Raw genomic sequence first — 16,170 nt, 5'->3', positions numbered from 1 at the left:
GATTTTTATACCTCTGTTCCCCCGGGCAGGGTGACATGTGCAGATTAGTTCTATATATTCTATACAGAATGAAAACACCTTATTTTACAGTTCACTGGGGACTATTCAGTCTCTTTAACTGAGAATCATTACGTATCTGTGATGGCTGAAAGCTCTAAAGAGAAAATGCTTTTACTGTACTTTCTAAGAGATGCCCACTCTGCTGACAGCTAGATAGGTGTGTATATATTACTGTGCTTGTCACATTCTGATTTGGGGGTTAATGTTGCTCATCTGATAAAAATCGTTACTGGTAGATTTACTCGGGTACTAATATTATCTGGCAATAGGGATATCAAAGTCATATAGCCCAGCTGGCTCTGAGATCTGGGTAGACTGGTGTGGGCCAGCTGTGGAGGTGGGAGCATTACTGCTGCATAAACTCAAGTCAGGCACTGGAGTCTCCCCTTTCCAGCACCTGAGCTTGCATCTTTATGTGGTGCTGCTCTGTGCTGCAAATATGTATTTCCTGCCACAAAACATATTTGGGTATTTGTAAACTAGTGCTCCATTGCTTCATGTATGTAACCAATCATACCATGAGATGAATCCAGACTCTATTTTCCCATTAATGAACAAGCAACAACCATATTACAGAGTGAACTGATTTTATCAAAACAGACATATACACAGAAATTCTAGTGTTTGTTAAAGAGTTTATTCTCAAAGAGGCAACATTATTTCACCCTGAGCATGCCTTTCTCAAGGACTATGTATACAGTATTCCAACAGCTGAAAATAAACCATACCAGGTCCACACATCTCCTGCTCAAAAGTAGTCCTATTTTGTGAGTGAATTCTTCAACATTATTTAAATTCATCTTTAAATCGAGAATTCATTTAAATGACGTCTAGGCTTTGGCCTAGGAGACTGAGAGGACAACTTTTTGACTCCCATCATATACAGTGATGTCAGTGAAACTCTGAGTTAACTAAACTCATGGTAAGTAAAAGTTAGACCCTTTGATGTGAAACCAGAAATAACATGGGGAAACAGGTAACAAAACCCTGTATTTCTGAGTCATAAGTTAGCCAGTATAAAGAAAACCTATCTTAAATTCTTGGCATCGTTTTCTGAAAAATTGATACATGCATAAATTTATTTTTCTTAGAACATTGGTACTATTATCTGCAGTTTTTCAGGAGTCAGATTTCTATATATGTTTATATTTCTGTGTTCTTTTTCACTTTCTTATTTCCAGAATTCATTTTTTTTTCTTCATACTTTTGTACATGCTCTTTTCCTCTTCTTATTGTCCCAAACTTATCTATGAAGATACTTCTATGCTGTGAAATAGATGTGTTTCCAAGCTGTTCTTCAACTGGCTTATGAATGTGACCTTTATCTTTAGAACCTGTTTATTCTATGTATTCCATAGCTTTTGTGACTATTTACAATATGTATTGCACATTACTGGCTTGATCCAACATACAGTGAAATCAAAGCAAAGACTTCCCATTGACCTTGACAATTGTTGGAATAAGCCCTATGGTCCAAGTAAAAGTAGCTGTAATGAATGACACAAAAATGTAATAAAGAACTCATTTATTGTCTTATTAAGCTTATTAAAATAACCTAGTGTAGATTATTCAGTTTTCATTTACAAATTCAGATTCAAACAGTATGTACCTGAAGCTCCAGTATGCTGATTGCTGTTATTTTTAAATACATTGTGGTACAAACGTATTACTTCTCCTCTTCTGCATGTCCATTCAGGTCTTCATGCGCTGCTGTATATTTTCCATAATCTGCTGAAGATTCAGTTGCTCGATGGCGAGTTGTTCATCAATGAATCTTTGCATTTCTTCCCATTTCCTAGAGCCTTGCTCAATGCCTTGCTGAATCAGTGTGCGTGTTAGTTCCACTTTTTTTCTGAGTGTTTCTCTGCTTTTCTGGGGCATTTGGTAAATGGACTGCCAGTCGAATGGCTTGGGAATATCTATTCTAAGCTCTCCTTGACGAACAGCTATGTATGGCTTTATGCTCTCAGCTGTTATTTGCTCAAACCAACGAAGAAGCTCTGAGATATATTGCAGGAATGCAGAGTAATTTTCTATAGTTAGATCAATTAACCTTTTGGCCTCATTAATTAGCTTTTCTTGGGAATCACTAAGCTGTCCGTAGATCTCTTGGAGTTTTTCTTTGACTTGCTTGTTATGTTTATCAATTTTCCTCTTAGCAGCTGCAGACCAATATCGGAATTTTTCCTGAGCAGCAGATGAGAGCTCCAAAACCTTCTGTTTTCCTTTTCCTTCAACATCAGTTATAAGGTCATAATATTCCTGGCTGTAGTTTTCTACCAATTCTCTTACTTGGTCTGTCAGGCGTGTAACTGAGTCAGCAAGGTCTCCAACATACTTGTTTTGCCAATCCACTAGCGTATCTATTAGACTCTTCAGCCATCCTAGTACCTTGTCTTCCACCTCATAGTATTTCACTGACCATCCAAGGGTTGTTGGATCAAAATATTCCTCCCGCAATGCCTTTACATAGAGGAGCAGCTGCTGCAGCTTTTCTGAAAGGTCCTGGAATGTCTTCTGGCTAAAATCTTTAAACTGAGATATGTATTTTTTAACATCTTTTGCCAAAGATCTCAGTTTCTGTGCATAGTCTGAAGCCATTGCATCTTTGTACAGCTGTTGCGTTTGGACTTTGATGTCTTCAAAATTTTTGGATTGCAAACTTCTAACCATTTCTTCTACCTTCTGAAAAACTTGCTGCACTACTTGTTTCAGTTGCTTAAGCCTTCCTGCAAAGTCAGCTTCCTGGAGAGTGGCAAATGTCTGCCTGATTTTTTCCTGCAAATGTTTCAACATTTCTTTAACTTGATTAAGTACATTATGACCTCTAAGAATTGTTTCAGAAGCAGGAACTCTGACTTCCAGCTCATTAATAGCTGCAATCAAGGCATCAAAGTACTCCTGAAGTTTCGAAAGGCATAAATCAGCACTTTTAGCTACCTTCTCTGTAGTTATAAGGTATATTTCTTCACCAGTGTACTTTTCAGACAGCCCAGGCACCTGGAATTTTGTGGTCTTCAGGAATTCAATGGCTGAGTCAATTAGGTGTTTTATTCTCTTGTGGTACTCTTCTATTATGCTAATTGTAGCATCCAAAAGCTTTGCTTTTATTCTTTGATAGTCAAACTGTTCAGCTTGATCCGCTGCTTTTTGATATAGCTGTTTAGCTTTGACCTTCACCTCCTGATATTTGCCAGAGGCCTCATTGGCAGCTTCGCGAAGCTGAGCATCTATTTGATCTATTTGTTTTACAGCAAATATGTATGCTTTGTCAGCATTATTCTGCATGATATTCTTCATCTTTAATGTGGCAGCATTAATTTCCAGTCCCATATGTTCCTTATGATAGCGATTGACATACCTATAGACTGCATTTGTAATTTTAGGTACTTTTTCTTTTAGACCCAACAGCAAGTCTTGGGTGGCATCTTCTTTCCAGTTGAATTTCATTTGAATCAGGTCAGTTTTCTTGAAGGATATCTCACTTTTTAATATGTCAATGTCCTTCTGAGGAGCAGACTAAAAATAAAGAACAGGATAAGAAAAAGGTTGCTTGTATATAAAACAAATCCAATATGAGTGTATTTCAACATTCTCATTTTGCATCTTTAATTTTATTATATATTAGGACAAATACACAACTATTTTTTGTCTACTGTATGTTTGCTCTCATCTTGAAAGGTTATTCTGAAAGAAATGATATTGTATCAAGTTTCTTTGTGCCTCTTCAAACAGCAGGATCAGAACATAACTTAGTCTGGTCTTTTTAAAAATTTGACTGCAAATAAGATTTTTCCTTCCTTTGTATTAAATGCCTATCATGTTTCATAAGGTATGCAAATTACTTGGGAAAATGATCCTTCTGCTCATTCTTGGAATAATTTAAAGTGAATTCAAAAAGCATTTTCTTCATATGAAAATATTAGAGGATTTCACTTTGCAATCATTTAAATCAATGAGACAATTTAGAGTTATTCAGTATTAAAGATTCTCAAATAAGAATCTATTTACATGAACAAATTTTCCAGTTTTCAGTAGTAAATAGTGAATTATGAGTTGCTTGTGATTCCTAAATTAGTATACCATTTTGGAATGCAAGATTTTATGTTTGAAATTATTGTAGTATGCCAATAATAATATATTTTATTAGCAAGTCCATTACAGTTTTTAATTCTCATAATATATTGTGAGATATTAATGGATTAAAAAAGACACTCTACAGATGGTCTGACCTCTTCCAATGACCTGATTCCTATGATAGCCATTTCTGTAGTAATTATAAGTAGCCTGATGGGTATATATTAAACTTGATGGGTGGCTTATCTAAAACTGGCTTTGTACTTTCTTCACTTTCAGTGGGTGTACCTTCCTGATCATAGGAGAGGACAAAATTAACTGTGTGGAGCTGAAACAGTCTCTTCACATAGATGCTACATTTAGTATTGGAAAGGCCAGTGTAGGAAATAAAACCTTTAGTTACTGATAATATACTTTTTCTTTGGACAAAGGGTCATTCATTTGTCTTATCATAAACATACACAAACTTTAAAAGGGAACTTTTCCTCTGACCACACCCAACCTTTTTTGCTTTTTATTGTTCATATCAATCTTACCCGAGTTTGGTAGTAAACTTTTGCGGTCAGAATGTCGGTGTCCACTTCAATGACATAGCCCAGGGTCCCAGCAGAGGGTGAAGATACTGAGCCTGATAAGCTCCTGTCAGTCTCTTGAAAACGAATATGAATGTCTGTAAAAGTTGGGCTGAGGATGTCTAGTGATGCAATGTTGTCCATGACTCTACAACAACAGTGAACACACAGCTATGAAGCAATGCAGAAAGCACAAGCCCAATGCAGGAAGTCTAAATACAATACCACCTATTGTTTTACACACATATGTGTGTAAACCACGCCTGTGTCATCAAAAGAAAATGTAGGGTTTTACTATCCACATTTCTTAGGGTTTAGCCTAACACATAAAAAACTTCACATCTCTCCGATTTTCCTGTTTTAATTAAAACTATATTGAGCTCTGCTGAGTGCAGCAAAACACAACCTGTAGCTGTACCACTGTCAGCTTTCTACAGACTTCTAGAAGCCGACTGCAATTTTTTCCACCAACACAAATATAGGCAGTATATTTTATCTGCATTTGTACTTGCCTTCACAGACACAACACTTGCAGGTCAAAACAGGCAGTCAGAAGGCCAACTCTGTAATCCTTAGTACCGGTACTTGTGAATAAAAATTACTGTTTAATGGCTTGTGGTGACAGCGGGATCCAGTGCAAAAAAAACCCCCACACTGTGTTGATGGTCAGATCTAGAACTGCTTTGACTACAAAATACTGTGTTTATATCTCAGCAGTTTTCTGAAATGGGGCTGCTGAGAAAAGCTATTCTAGAAATGCTGAGAGGGAACAGATTTCCAGCTATCTTGAGAGGGAGAAAGGCACAGCTGATAATGACAGGGTAGCTACATAGGTTCTTACTAATTACAGCAAAGCACTCTGAGGCATTAGAAATCAAAGCAACAATACATCACTTTCAATTTTTTTCTATTATAAAATATACTAGTAGACCAAATCCTTACCTAATTCCTGAAAGAGTAAGGTCTTCCTTGTAGTTTGCGCTCATGTCACGATGTGAAAAGCTGCCAACTGTCTTCATAACAAACATGCCTTCTTCATATTTGTAGTTTGAAACAACTGTGAAAAAGATTTCAAATGTGTGTATTTCCAAATTTTACCACCACACAATACAAAATACATATCCAGTTATATGTCAGATGGCTAATTGCAGGTGTCTCAGTAGTATGTAAAATTATGCATCAAGAAACTAGATGCCAATAATGTCCCAGATAAAAAGATATTAAAATATTTGTCCAACCAGAGTATTTTAACATTCAGTTTTTCTCTATATTTAGAACAACACGGATACAACATTTTGCATTCATGCAGATCATAAATGGGGATTCTAATTTCTTGAGAGTTTAGAATTTATTCTGATGAATATTTTTAGTATTATTATAAAGTCTAGAACTCAATGCTGTATCAGACACCAGAGTTTCCTGAGTTGAAATAATTTTTGAAACAAGATATGATTAGTTCCTAAGGAAAAAGATAGGAATTTCTTTACCTGAATTGAATCAGATAAAAGGTCAGCCTGCCTTCTCTCCTTTACATGTATTATCATAAGTAACAGGGGAATGTTATGTTGGTCACAATTTAAAGTAAGAAATGGCCACACAGAAAAGAGAGCTTTTCCATTTTTCTCACAATATGCCATTACTTATACATACAGCTAGTCATTAGCCTTCAGGGTGACTGACTGAGACTCTGATAATAATTTATGAAAAAATGCTGCTAATAATAAAAGAAGTATAATTTAATGTCAATGCTAAATAGACATATGCAAAGTCCTGGGGAAAAAAAATCTGAAAATACCCCAGCATACGGTATTTCCCCCAAAATTGTGGCGTACAGAATTTTAATGTCTTACCACTCAAGTCATATTCCAGGAACTGCAATGTTGAGCTGCAGGTAGAGTCAATGGACTGTTCAAGAGAGTCCTTTTTGTTTGTTAAGTCTGTTCTCCAGGTGACATTGTACAAAGGAGAAGCAACTTTGAAAGATCCAGTCAGGGCACCAAACGATGGGATGTAAATTCCAGCAGGCAAAGATATTTTCAGAGGCGCAATCTCAATTTTCTGTTCAGGAATTGTAATTGTGGGCAGATCAAAATCTGCAATCTTATTAGCTACTTCATCCAGATCTATGTTGAAACTGCCAAGAGAAATACTCTTCGGAAGAGTGAATTGAGACACAGTTATTTGGTATTCAGGTATTGTCACCTCAAAATATGGTATTTTATATTCTTCCAACGTAATATAATTGGCTCCTACTTCCACTTTGGGGAATCTTAATTTTGGCAGTGTGGGTAAATTGACATCAAATGGCATTGTGTTTAGCGTCTGTGGAATTTTTATGTTGCGCAAGTCAATAGTGTATGCTGGGACCTGGAGAGTGGTGAAAGGAACTCTGAACTCTGGAGTGCTGAGAACAGGGCTTGGAGCCTTTATGTGTAACTCGGGAATACTGAAAGTGAAACCGTCAGTCAGTTTATTCACAGGTATGGGGAAAAAGTAACCGTCATCACTCTTTGTGTATACAAGGGATGCTGAACCATTTAAGTACTGTTTTCTGTCAGCGCTGGTAGTGACGTCCAACTTCAAGATATCCCATAAGCTCTTCTCAGAAATGGGACACTTTATGTTTTTGAGGAAGTCCATGTATCCTTCCAAAGATCCAGAAATATCAAACTTTGCCTTTGATTTTTCATTTGATAACTGCATATCATGACTGAGAGATAATGACTGAATTTGGCCTTCACCCTTCCAGCCAACTTTCTGGGTTGCAGTATTGATTTTCACTATGATGACCTGATTAACTGAGGCTGTGTCCAGGAAGGAATTTGGCTGAGTGGCTTGAATCTGAAGATCAGCTGATATAGCCCAAGGGGCCAGCTCTAAGGTTGCTTTGCATCTCTGAGCCCCAGTTGTTGTGAAAAGAGGTGTATATCTTACATAGTTCTTCCCGTTGTGCTCCCAAACTGCATAAACACGATGGGTAGATGCTTCAACTGCAAGTATTTCTTTCATTTCACTGTTCCAGAGTCCATCTGCTTTGGAGTGGGCCTCAAGCTTGACAGATGACCGAGCTCCATTAGCATTCAGATAGGTGTTTGCCTCATGATCTAGACTGCCAGAAAATGCATTTCCAGTGTAAAATACTCCATCAATATCCCCAATTGTAGAAGTTTCTACTGATATGTAGGATGTAAGGCTCTCTAAAGCAAGTTTGTGTGCAATTCCTCCCTTAGCACTGGTGCCATATTTAGGAGTATTAAAATCATAGATTAATTTTAGCCCTGAGGAAAGAGTGGGTTTAGACTTAGTATTTCCAGAAAGTTCTTGGCTGAAATTCATTTTTAGAACCGGTGTGTTGATTTCTGCGTTTGTTGCTACTGAAGCTTCCATGTTCCTCTTTGTGAGACTAATAGTGCTGTCATGACTTCCTCCTAGAAATCTGTTATTACTCAGGGACAATGCTGTGGCCAGCTTCAACCCCCTTTTTCTTGTCAAACTTGTTGAACCATCCAGCTTAAATTGCAGTGCATCAATGACAGAAGAGGACAAGACACTGAGTTGCCCAGCAATATCTGACTGATTGAAAAGCCCAGCATTTGCAGTTAAAGTGATCACACTGGATTTAAATGAGAAGTCATAAGTAATGTTTCCCATGGCAGGAATTAAGATGTGGTTTGACGGGCTGTTGATTTTGAATCGAGGAAGCTTTAGAGTGCGTAGATCCTGTGGGACATGAAGGACTGGAAGCTCCAGAGAAGGTAAGACTAGTGTGTAAGATGGTACTGAAAAGCCAACAAATGGGACTGTGAATCCTGTTGTGCTTATTTCTTTTGGGAGCATGTAACCAAAGGCTGGCATCTCAGCAGTAAAAGGAGAAACCTCGATATTCACAATTGGAATAGTGTATCCTGGAATCCTGAAGGTCCGTGGTAATTTGTTCAGTGATGTTTGAATTTTATACTTGTCAAATTTTGTTTTGGCTTCATTATATGACTTTGTGAGAAAATCTAAAGCAGTGTTTCTTCCTTTCTCAAAATGCTTGTTGAAGAAAGTGATGTATTTATTAAGTGCTTCATGCACTGTTGCTAAAGGAAGTGGGATTACATGCATGTCTTTGTTTTTCTCATACTGAGCATTCAAATTTAAATCAAATGATTGTCTTGTTGTCTTCAATAAATCTTTCAGGCCTACCTGTTCCCACAGTGAAAAATCTTTTAGCTGCGGAGTTTTGATTCCAGTGTAGGGAACCTGAAGCTGAGGAACAGTTAGAGGAATATTTAAGAAGTCCAGGTTGGCATCTCCATTCATTTCGACATGAGCTTCAATTCTGTCATCATTGTTGCCAGCAGACATATTATGGGAATATCTGTACTGATTAAACCTACCAGTGGCTTGCCAGGTGACCTGCTGAACAGAGGAACTGAGTGCAAAACCATAGTTATTCAGGAAGTCAATTTTGCCAGTCAGTTTCATTGGGAAGCTAATTTTCACATTTCCATCATTGTTTGTTAACAGACGAATTTCAAAAGGCTGTGCCAAGAAGGAAACCTCATTATTTATAGTTCCAGTAATCCGTCCATTGAGCCGAGCATTGTGAGAGCCTGTAAATTCTACTTTCATTCCTCCAAGCTGTCCTGTGCCTTTTACATTCAGAACGCTACGTCCCACACGCTGTGACTCAATTTCAGACTGAATCTGAAGCGTTGCATAATTTAGGAAACCACATTCATATCTCATAGCTTGGTTGACTTTCAGGTACTTATCATTTATTCTGTTGTTGGCGGAAAATGTAATAATAGGGCCCTCAACCCTGAAAGTGGCATGTGAATCCAGACTGCCTTCATCGGACAAATTAGGAGAAGCCCATTTCCAGTTTCCTTTACCAGTGGAGGTAAATGATATGTGTCCTGCTTCTACATCCGTTGTCATATTATTGACCAGATCAGCCTGGCTGGAGAAATCAGCTTGTGGAATATTCAGTCTGTGGGAATATGCTGTTCCACTCCGCATCCAAATTTTTCTTTGCAGCTTGACCATTAAATTATTTTGTAGTTCTACTGAATTTTTTGTTGTATATAAGTTTGCTCTAGTTTCAGCTTCACCTTCTACTGAAGTCCCTGAAAATACCACTTCACTGGCGTGATCAACTTTAAGGAACCTGTGGTTGACCTTCAGGGAATTTTTAAGGTTCAGCTGCTTCAGCTCAGGGGCCAAGAGACGTGAATCTGCAATAACACTAAGAACAAGGAAGTCTAATTTGGATGTTGTTCGAGCTGAAATGGAAGTCACAAATTCTGGACTGTTTGCAGATGTTGTAGTATTATGGACCTCAGCTTGTGTAGACAGTGTAAAGAATGGAGAGGTGACTCTGAAAGCACCAGACAATTTGCCAAATGTAGGGACAGTTACAGTATGTGGGATACGTGGAAGCTGGAACTCCGGTATCTTCATGTTAGGAATCTGGAGCTCATTTAGATTTAGTTTTGGAACCACTAATTCTGGTATTTGAAACTGAGGCATTTGTATTTCTGGGAAAGAAATGTCAGAAAAAGGCATATCTCTCATCTTCAGATCTTTAAAATACAAATCAACTGCTGGCAACTGAAATTCACCAGACATGAGCTTGTCGATTGTTCTCACAATCTGAAGTTTAATCTCATTCAAGTCAATTGTATAGGAAGGGACTTTAAAGGTATTTAGAACTGTAAATTCTGGCGTAGTAAATTTAATTGGGATTTTTATGTCCTTTAGTCTCTTAATATTTATCTCATAGGAGGGGATATGCAGATCAGTCAGTGGAACAATGAAGTCTGGTGTCCGAAATGTTGCTTCCCGAAGACTTCGGAGACTAACCTCAAAGGGAGGTATAGTGAATATAACAGTTGTGATTTTAGGGACTTTAAATCCTGTTTCAACAAACTGGTCTAAATTTTCAGCCCAATTTTTTAAATCATACTCTTCAGCCAAAGCAATGATTTTCTTAAAAGTTATGCTCCACTGGTCAGAAATGTATATGACAACAGAACTGTAGAATTGGCTTATCTTCTGAAGATACCACTGGAATTCTTGGGAAATATCCATTTCAGAAATCCTCTCTCGCAGGTCTTCCAGATGTTCATTCACCTTGGCTTTCAGATTAGCAAATGTTGTTGAGTTTATGAGCTCCTTGAACCAGTTAATTATTGCAGCAAGCTTGGTGTCCCCTAGTTGTTCCATGTATTTTGAAATCACAGCTCTAAAATCTCTCATATACTGTTTTAGTGCTTCTGCTTTCTGTGGAAGTTCTAGATTTTTGAGTTCCTCATTTATTTTCTGGGTCACTTCTCGAATTTTGTTATTTGTGTCATCAACAAACTGGTTATAGTCAAAAGACTTGAGCTTTTTAATAACCATGTCAAGGAACTTGTTGACTTCCTTTATCATCATTTCATAATCAAAGGTTTGCACTTTCTTGACAGCATCATCAATAAAAGCAACAACTTTATCAAAGCATGACTTCACATCAATATTTTTCAGGTAGATGGTCAGTTTCTGGACAGTTTCTTTTATTCTGTACTGGTTAAGCAGTTCTATCATTCTGTCCATTAAAAAATATACCTGCTTATCAATTTCATATTTTACAATCAGTTGGTGCATATGACGTTGGAAAGCATTGATCTTCTCAGAAACTTCATACTCCTCTATCCAGTTTAGAATAAAGTCTTTGATTTGTTCAAGAACTTCATTAATTTTTTCAATTGGTAATGAATTCTTCAATTTTTCTAAAACTTTTTTAGCATCAAATATTTTAATCTGCTCTTTCAAATCTTCTGCAATGCGTCTCACATCAATATTCTGAATTTGAATCTTGAGCTCCTCTAGGTCTTCCTGTATCCTAGCTGTAATCCTGTACTCATCATCTACATTTTTAATCCAAGCCAAAGTGCTGCTTCCGATTTTGCTAGGATAATACTTGTGGAAAAAAAATTGTACTTTTTGAATAGTGTCAACTGCAGTCAATCTTATCTTATATTTGTTATCTAGAGCTGTCATTGTTTCAACTATTTGGTCAAGAAGCTGTGCAATGAGTGTTTTAATGTCATATTGCTCATAATGATCTTTGATGTACTGCTCAATTTGTATCAGATAGACCTTCAGCTGAGACAGTATTTCTTGAAGATTGTCCATGGCTTTTTCCAGCATAATTTGGAGATCATCAGATGTTATTTTGTAGTCCTTTGTGAAAGCAACCAAATTATCTTTAATGCTGTTAATTCTGCCTTTCATATCTAATTTGTTCATGTAATCATTAATGTGCTGTGGGAGTTTATCCAAAGTTGCCTTGTATTTTTTCATATGTTGTTCTATGTTAATGTTCTTCAGGTAAGTTTGTATGGCCTGCAGTGTGGATAGAATGGTGCTTCTGATTTGTTCAAAGTAAACTGGCAAATGTTCCAAGAATGGTAGGTTAATAACATGCATATCTTTATTTTTATCATACTTCACAGACCCAGAGATGCTGAATTCTTGAGGCTCTGACACACTGTCCCTGAGGCCAAATACATCAATCAAATTAAGTTCTTCAGATATGAACGGTAGTGTGACTGATGTATCCATTACAGAGAGATCTGCTAAAGCTCTTCCACTAAGTTCCACACCGGTCTTTTCTGCATCATTGTAAGCACTGAGATCTTGTGAATATACATTATTGTTTAGCTGACTTTTCAATTTCCAAGCACTTGACTGCTCTGATGGAGTAAAAAGCATATGAACTTTGTTATCAAGCAGGGTAGCGTATCGTCCTCTAGACTTCAAGCTGTGTCTGGTAGATCCTCTGTAATCATGGGAGAAAGTGAAAGCAAGAGGCTCTGCTTTAAACAGGAATTTGCTGTAAAGGTCTCCTGTGTGTTCACCCATAGCAACCAGCTTTCCGTTACCATTGGTATGTACGTCAGCAGTGAGAGCAAATGGGGCCATAGTGGAACGCACAACGTTGCTGAAACGGAGAGATTTGGAATCACAGTTTGTGTTCATAGTAACTGAGGAAGCCAGTCCTGCCACATTCAGATTAATTCTGTGACTCACTGCTGCGCCTTGAACATTTGCAACTGTGTCTGTTTTAAAGTCTGCAGTTAGATCAGCATACGTAATGGTGTAGGAATGCCTTATTTCATCTGCTCCATAGGCTCCTCTGACATTGCCACCCAAGTTCAGCTTCAGAGGCTCGAGAAGCAGTTCTGCTTTGTTGACTACTTCTGTTTTAGTGTATTTAATATTGTTGCTCAGTTTAGCTGTAAGTGAGCTAGGCTGCAGCTGTAGGTCAAAAACATGCTTGTGGAACTTGTCAAAGCTGAAGCTGTTGTCTAACTTCGTAGCAAATGTTAAGGACAAACCAGGAATATTCAAGTCATTGCTGTACTCCAGCTTAATCTCTTTGAATGATCCTTGCAAATTATTTGAAAACTTGAGTCCTTCTCTATTAATTCTGAAGTTTAAAACATGTTTGTTGTCCATACCTAGAACTGTACTCTGATATTCACTTCCCAGTGTTATTTCCGTCAGGCTCACTCTTCCACCTAGATTGAATTTTGCATTGCTTTTACCGTAGCGCCCGGAGGAGGACAGCGACATGGAGCCTCCAGCAGTATCAAGTTTGGCATTCATTTCACTCTGCATTGTCAATGGACTAAACTGCACATTTGTGGTTGCGCTGCTGGCTAGACCATACTGATTTACATTGAGTGATGACTTATGTGCAGCTCGATTCTTTTGATCAGTCATAGAGATATCAGTGTTGAAAACAAGATCCTGGGAATTGAGAGAACCTGCAAACAAGGCATAGTACTGGGCTTGCTTGTAAGTGGCTTGGTACTCAGATCGAAGTGCTGCCATCTTCTTTGACAGAAGTAATTCAAGCTTATTGACACCTGCAATATGTCGATACCTCCCGTTGGTTTCAGATGTCATTTTCAGCTGGCTGTTTTCATATTTCAGTGAAGCTGTGTTCTTTAAGAGTCCGCTTTGTACATCAGAAGTGGAAGTAATGGAAAATAAATCATCATTGTATCTGCCAGATATCTGATTGGTAGCCTGAAGGTAAGAAGAATCCAACTTCAGATTTGATTTTCCTTCTAAAACCCGTCTCTTTTCATTGTATGAGCTTGACAGAGTGTAAATGCTTTTTGCAAAGACAGAAGCCACTTCCAGCTGCCCTTCCATCCTGACATTATTGATATTCACATTATTTGTCTTTTCAGAAACAATGTCACCAGAAAATGAAAATTGAGGACCCAGAGTACTAGATGCTGTAAGTGACATGGTGTAGTTTGCAACTGGACTAGGTTCATAACTCTTTGTCCTGGACAACTTAAAAACTGATGTTAAGAGTCTGTGCTTCAGGTGATTTTCATACGCACAGGTGAATCCATTTCTATTATATGATGCTTCTCCAGATCCTGAAATAGGAAAAAGAAGACAAAAGATAACAATGTAATTTATACCTTTTTATCTTTAAGACTTAAATGCCACTAAGTTTTTATGTTACTGCTTGAATTACAATTACTGTTATTATAACATTTTGCTTTAAAGGCCAAAATGTTTTGGTAAATCCTAACTATTTCTGTAAAAATTGTTATTGTTTTGATATTTGGGGCTAAAATTTTGAACTAAGAATAAATTAAATTTCTACATTACTAAATATAATTATGTGAAATGACATAAAGTTATCTCATTATTTAAACTTTATGAAGATGGACTCTCAAGAATAACCTGTATCTAACATTCCTGGTTTTTAACTTTTTCTTTATCATGCTTCATTTATGGTGAGGAGTTTAAAAAAGGCTAAAGTTAGTTTGTTCTTTTGCAACTTGAGAACTCAAACTTCAATTTTAGAGTAACTAATTTAAAAATAGCAGTCTTAAAACCTATCCAGTCTGAGTCTGGGATAACTGCTATGTAATTATGGCAGTATATGGACATATATAAATGATTTAAAGTTTATATATCTATAAAAATAGAGTGAGAAATAAACTGTGGGCAGATCTACACATACACTTGCACACCTGATTTTGAAAACACAACTTGTCAGATGCACAAGTGTTTGTAGAATAATGCCTTCAGGTTTGAAGGACTCTTTCTTTAGTAGGGAATATCTAGGAAAATATGGACCTTAAAAAGTCTTTATTGAATTAAACTGACTTCACATTTAGTGCCTGAATAGGCAGACTCACATAATATCTCTAAAAACAAAGAGAAAGTGATTTAAGATTATACAACACTTTTCTTTAAATAAGCAGCAGGAAAATGAATATGCTGTATCTGATACATGGAAAATATTTAAAATAATTTTGCCAACATTGCAACATTTAGCACACATTCTTACCTTTCACACTGTAGGAAAGTAGCTCAAAAACTGAATCAGCGTTCGTGGTGTAAGTAGTTCTTACGCTGGATGCTTTCTCTGTGGTGCTATTAGCCAAAGTGTACGCTGCTGTCCAGTTGTAATAGTTGCTGTACACATTAGCAGAGATCTCTAAAGTGCCAAGTAAAGGCACGTGGAGAGGATAGGATTCTGGAACAGTAAACTTTGGGATTCTGTATTCCTGAGCCGGCACACTTATTCCCATTGACTCCATTACTAGAGGAGGTGTTTTAACACTCTGTGGCACCCTTATGTCATGGGATGATCTTCCACCAAATGGCAATGGGATATTAATTAGAAAACTGTTCTTATTGAAGCTGTATCTGATCCGGCCTTCACTAGAAAAAAAAAAAAAAAAAAAAAAGTGACTCTATTAGAAACTGTAAATCCATGAAAAATATACATAAATTTCCATGACTCCTACTATTCCCATGAATCTGAGCTTACTTACATGTTTACATCAATGTCAATGACTTTAGGTTTAGAGAGAAATGTAATGATGATCTATTATTATCAGTATTTTTTAAGCACTTATCTATCAGAATTTACTGAAAGCTCTACTGGTGTCAGTGAATTCTGTCAATGTTTTTCCCCTTATCTCATAATCAGGGAGACTCGTAGGTGAAGTAGCCCAGAAATACATTCTTTCTGTAAGACTGTGCATTAAAATTCAAAAGTTCCTGATTCTTTGTTCAGAATTTAAGTAACAGCTCACAGGTGGAGATTGTCATTCGAGGGGCTAAATACACACAACTGTCATGAATCTTGCATTTGATTTTCTACTATGAGAATCCAAATCTGCTTTATGAACATTGATGAAAAGATGTATTGGCATGAAAATGATCTTCAGAATGAAGGAATTTGAATGAAAATAGCCGGCATATAGGAAAAAAAATGCTCCCAAAACTGCCACGCTTGTGCAATGTGGCATGCTGCGTACCAGAAAAAGGTGATTATATTCTTAAAAAAAGTCATATATTCTTATAGAGATGCATGAAAAGTCTTATTAGTATTAGAAGTTGTAAGAACCTAAATTATAAAGAATTTATCTTTCTGACCAGAAGC

General features: G+C 37.1%; 1 protein-coding gene across 1 annotated transcript in view; it reads right to left on the bottom strand.

Moving 5' to 3' along the window:
- Positions 1 to 606: 606 nt before the first annotated feature.
- The window catches only part of APOB (apolipoprotein B), a 37,844-nt gene continuing 22,280 nt past the window's right edge, over positions 607 to 16,170 (bottom strand). The window contains exons 25-29 of the mRNA XM_074921895.1: positions 15,067 to 15,443; positions 6,560 to 14,140; positions 5,652 to 5,766; positions 4,674 to 4,857; positions 607 to 3,579 (exon numbers count right to left, since the gene is read on the bottom strand). Of these exons, the coding sequence (XP_074777996.1) occupies positions 1,753 to 3,579; positions 4,674 to 4,857; positions 5,652 to 5,766; positions 6,560 to 14,140; positions 15,067 to 15,443 (10,084 nt within the window). The 3' untranslated portion in view covers positions 607 to 1,752. The remainder of the gene's footprint in view (positions 3,580 to 4,673; positions 4,858 to 5,651; positions 5,767 to 6,559; positions 14,141 to 15,066; positions 15,444 to 16,170) is intronic.

Source organism: Athene noctua, chromosome 1 (assembly GCF_965140245.1).
Source record: "Athene noctua chromosome 1, bAthNoc1.hap1.1, whole genome shotgun sequence".
NCBI classification, from domain to species: Eukaryota; Metazoa; Chordata; class Aves; order Strigiformes; family Strigidae; genus Athene; species Athene noctua.
The sequence above is the reverse complement of the archived record's forward strand: the minus strand, read 5'-3'. Positions and strand labels throughout refer to the sequence as shown.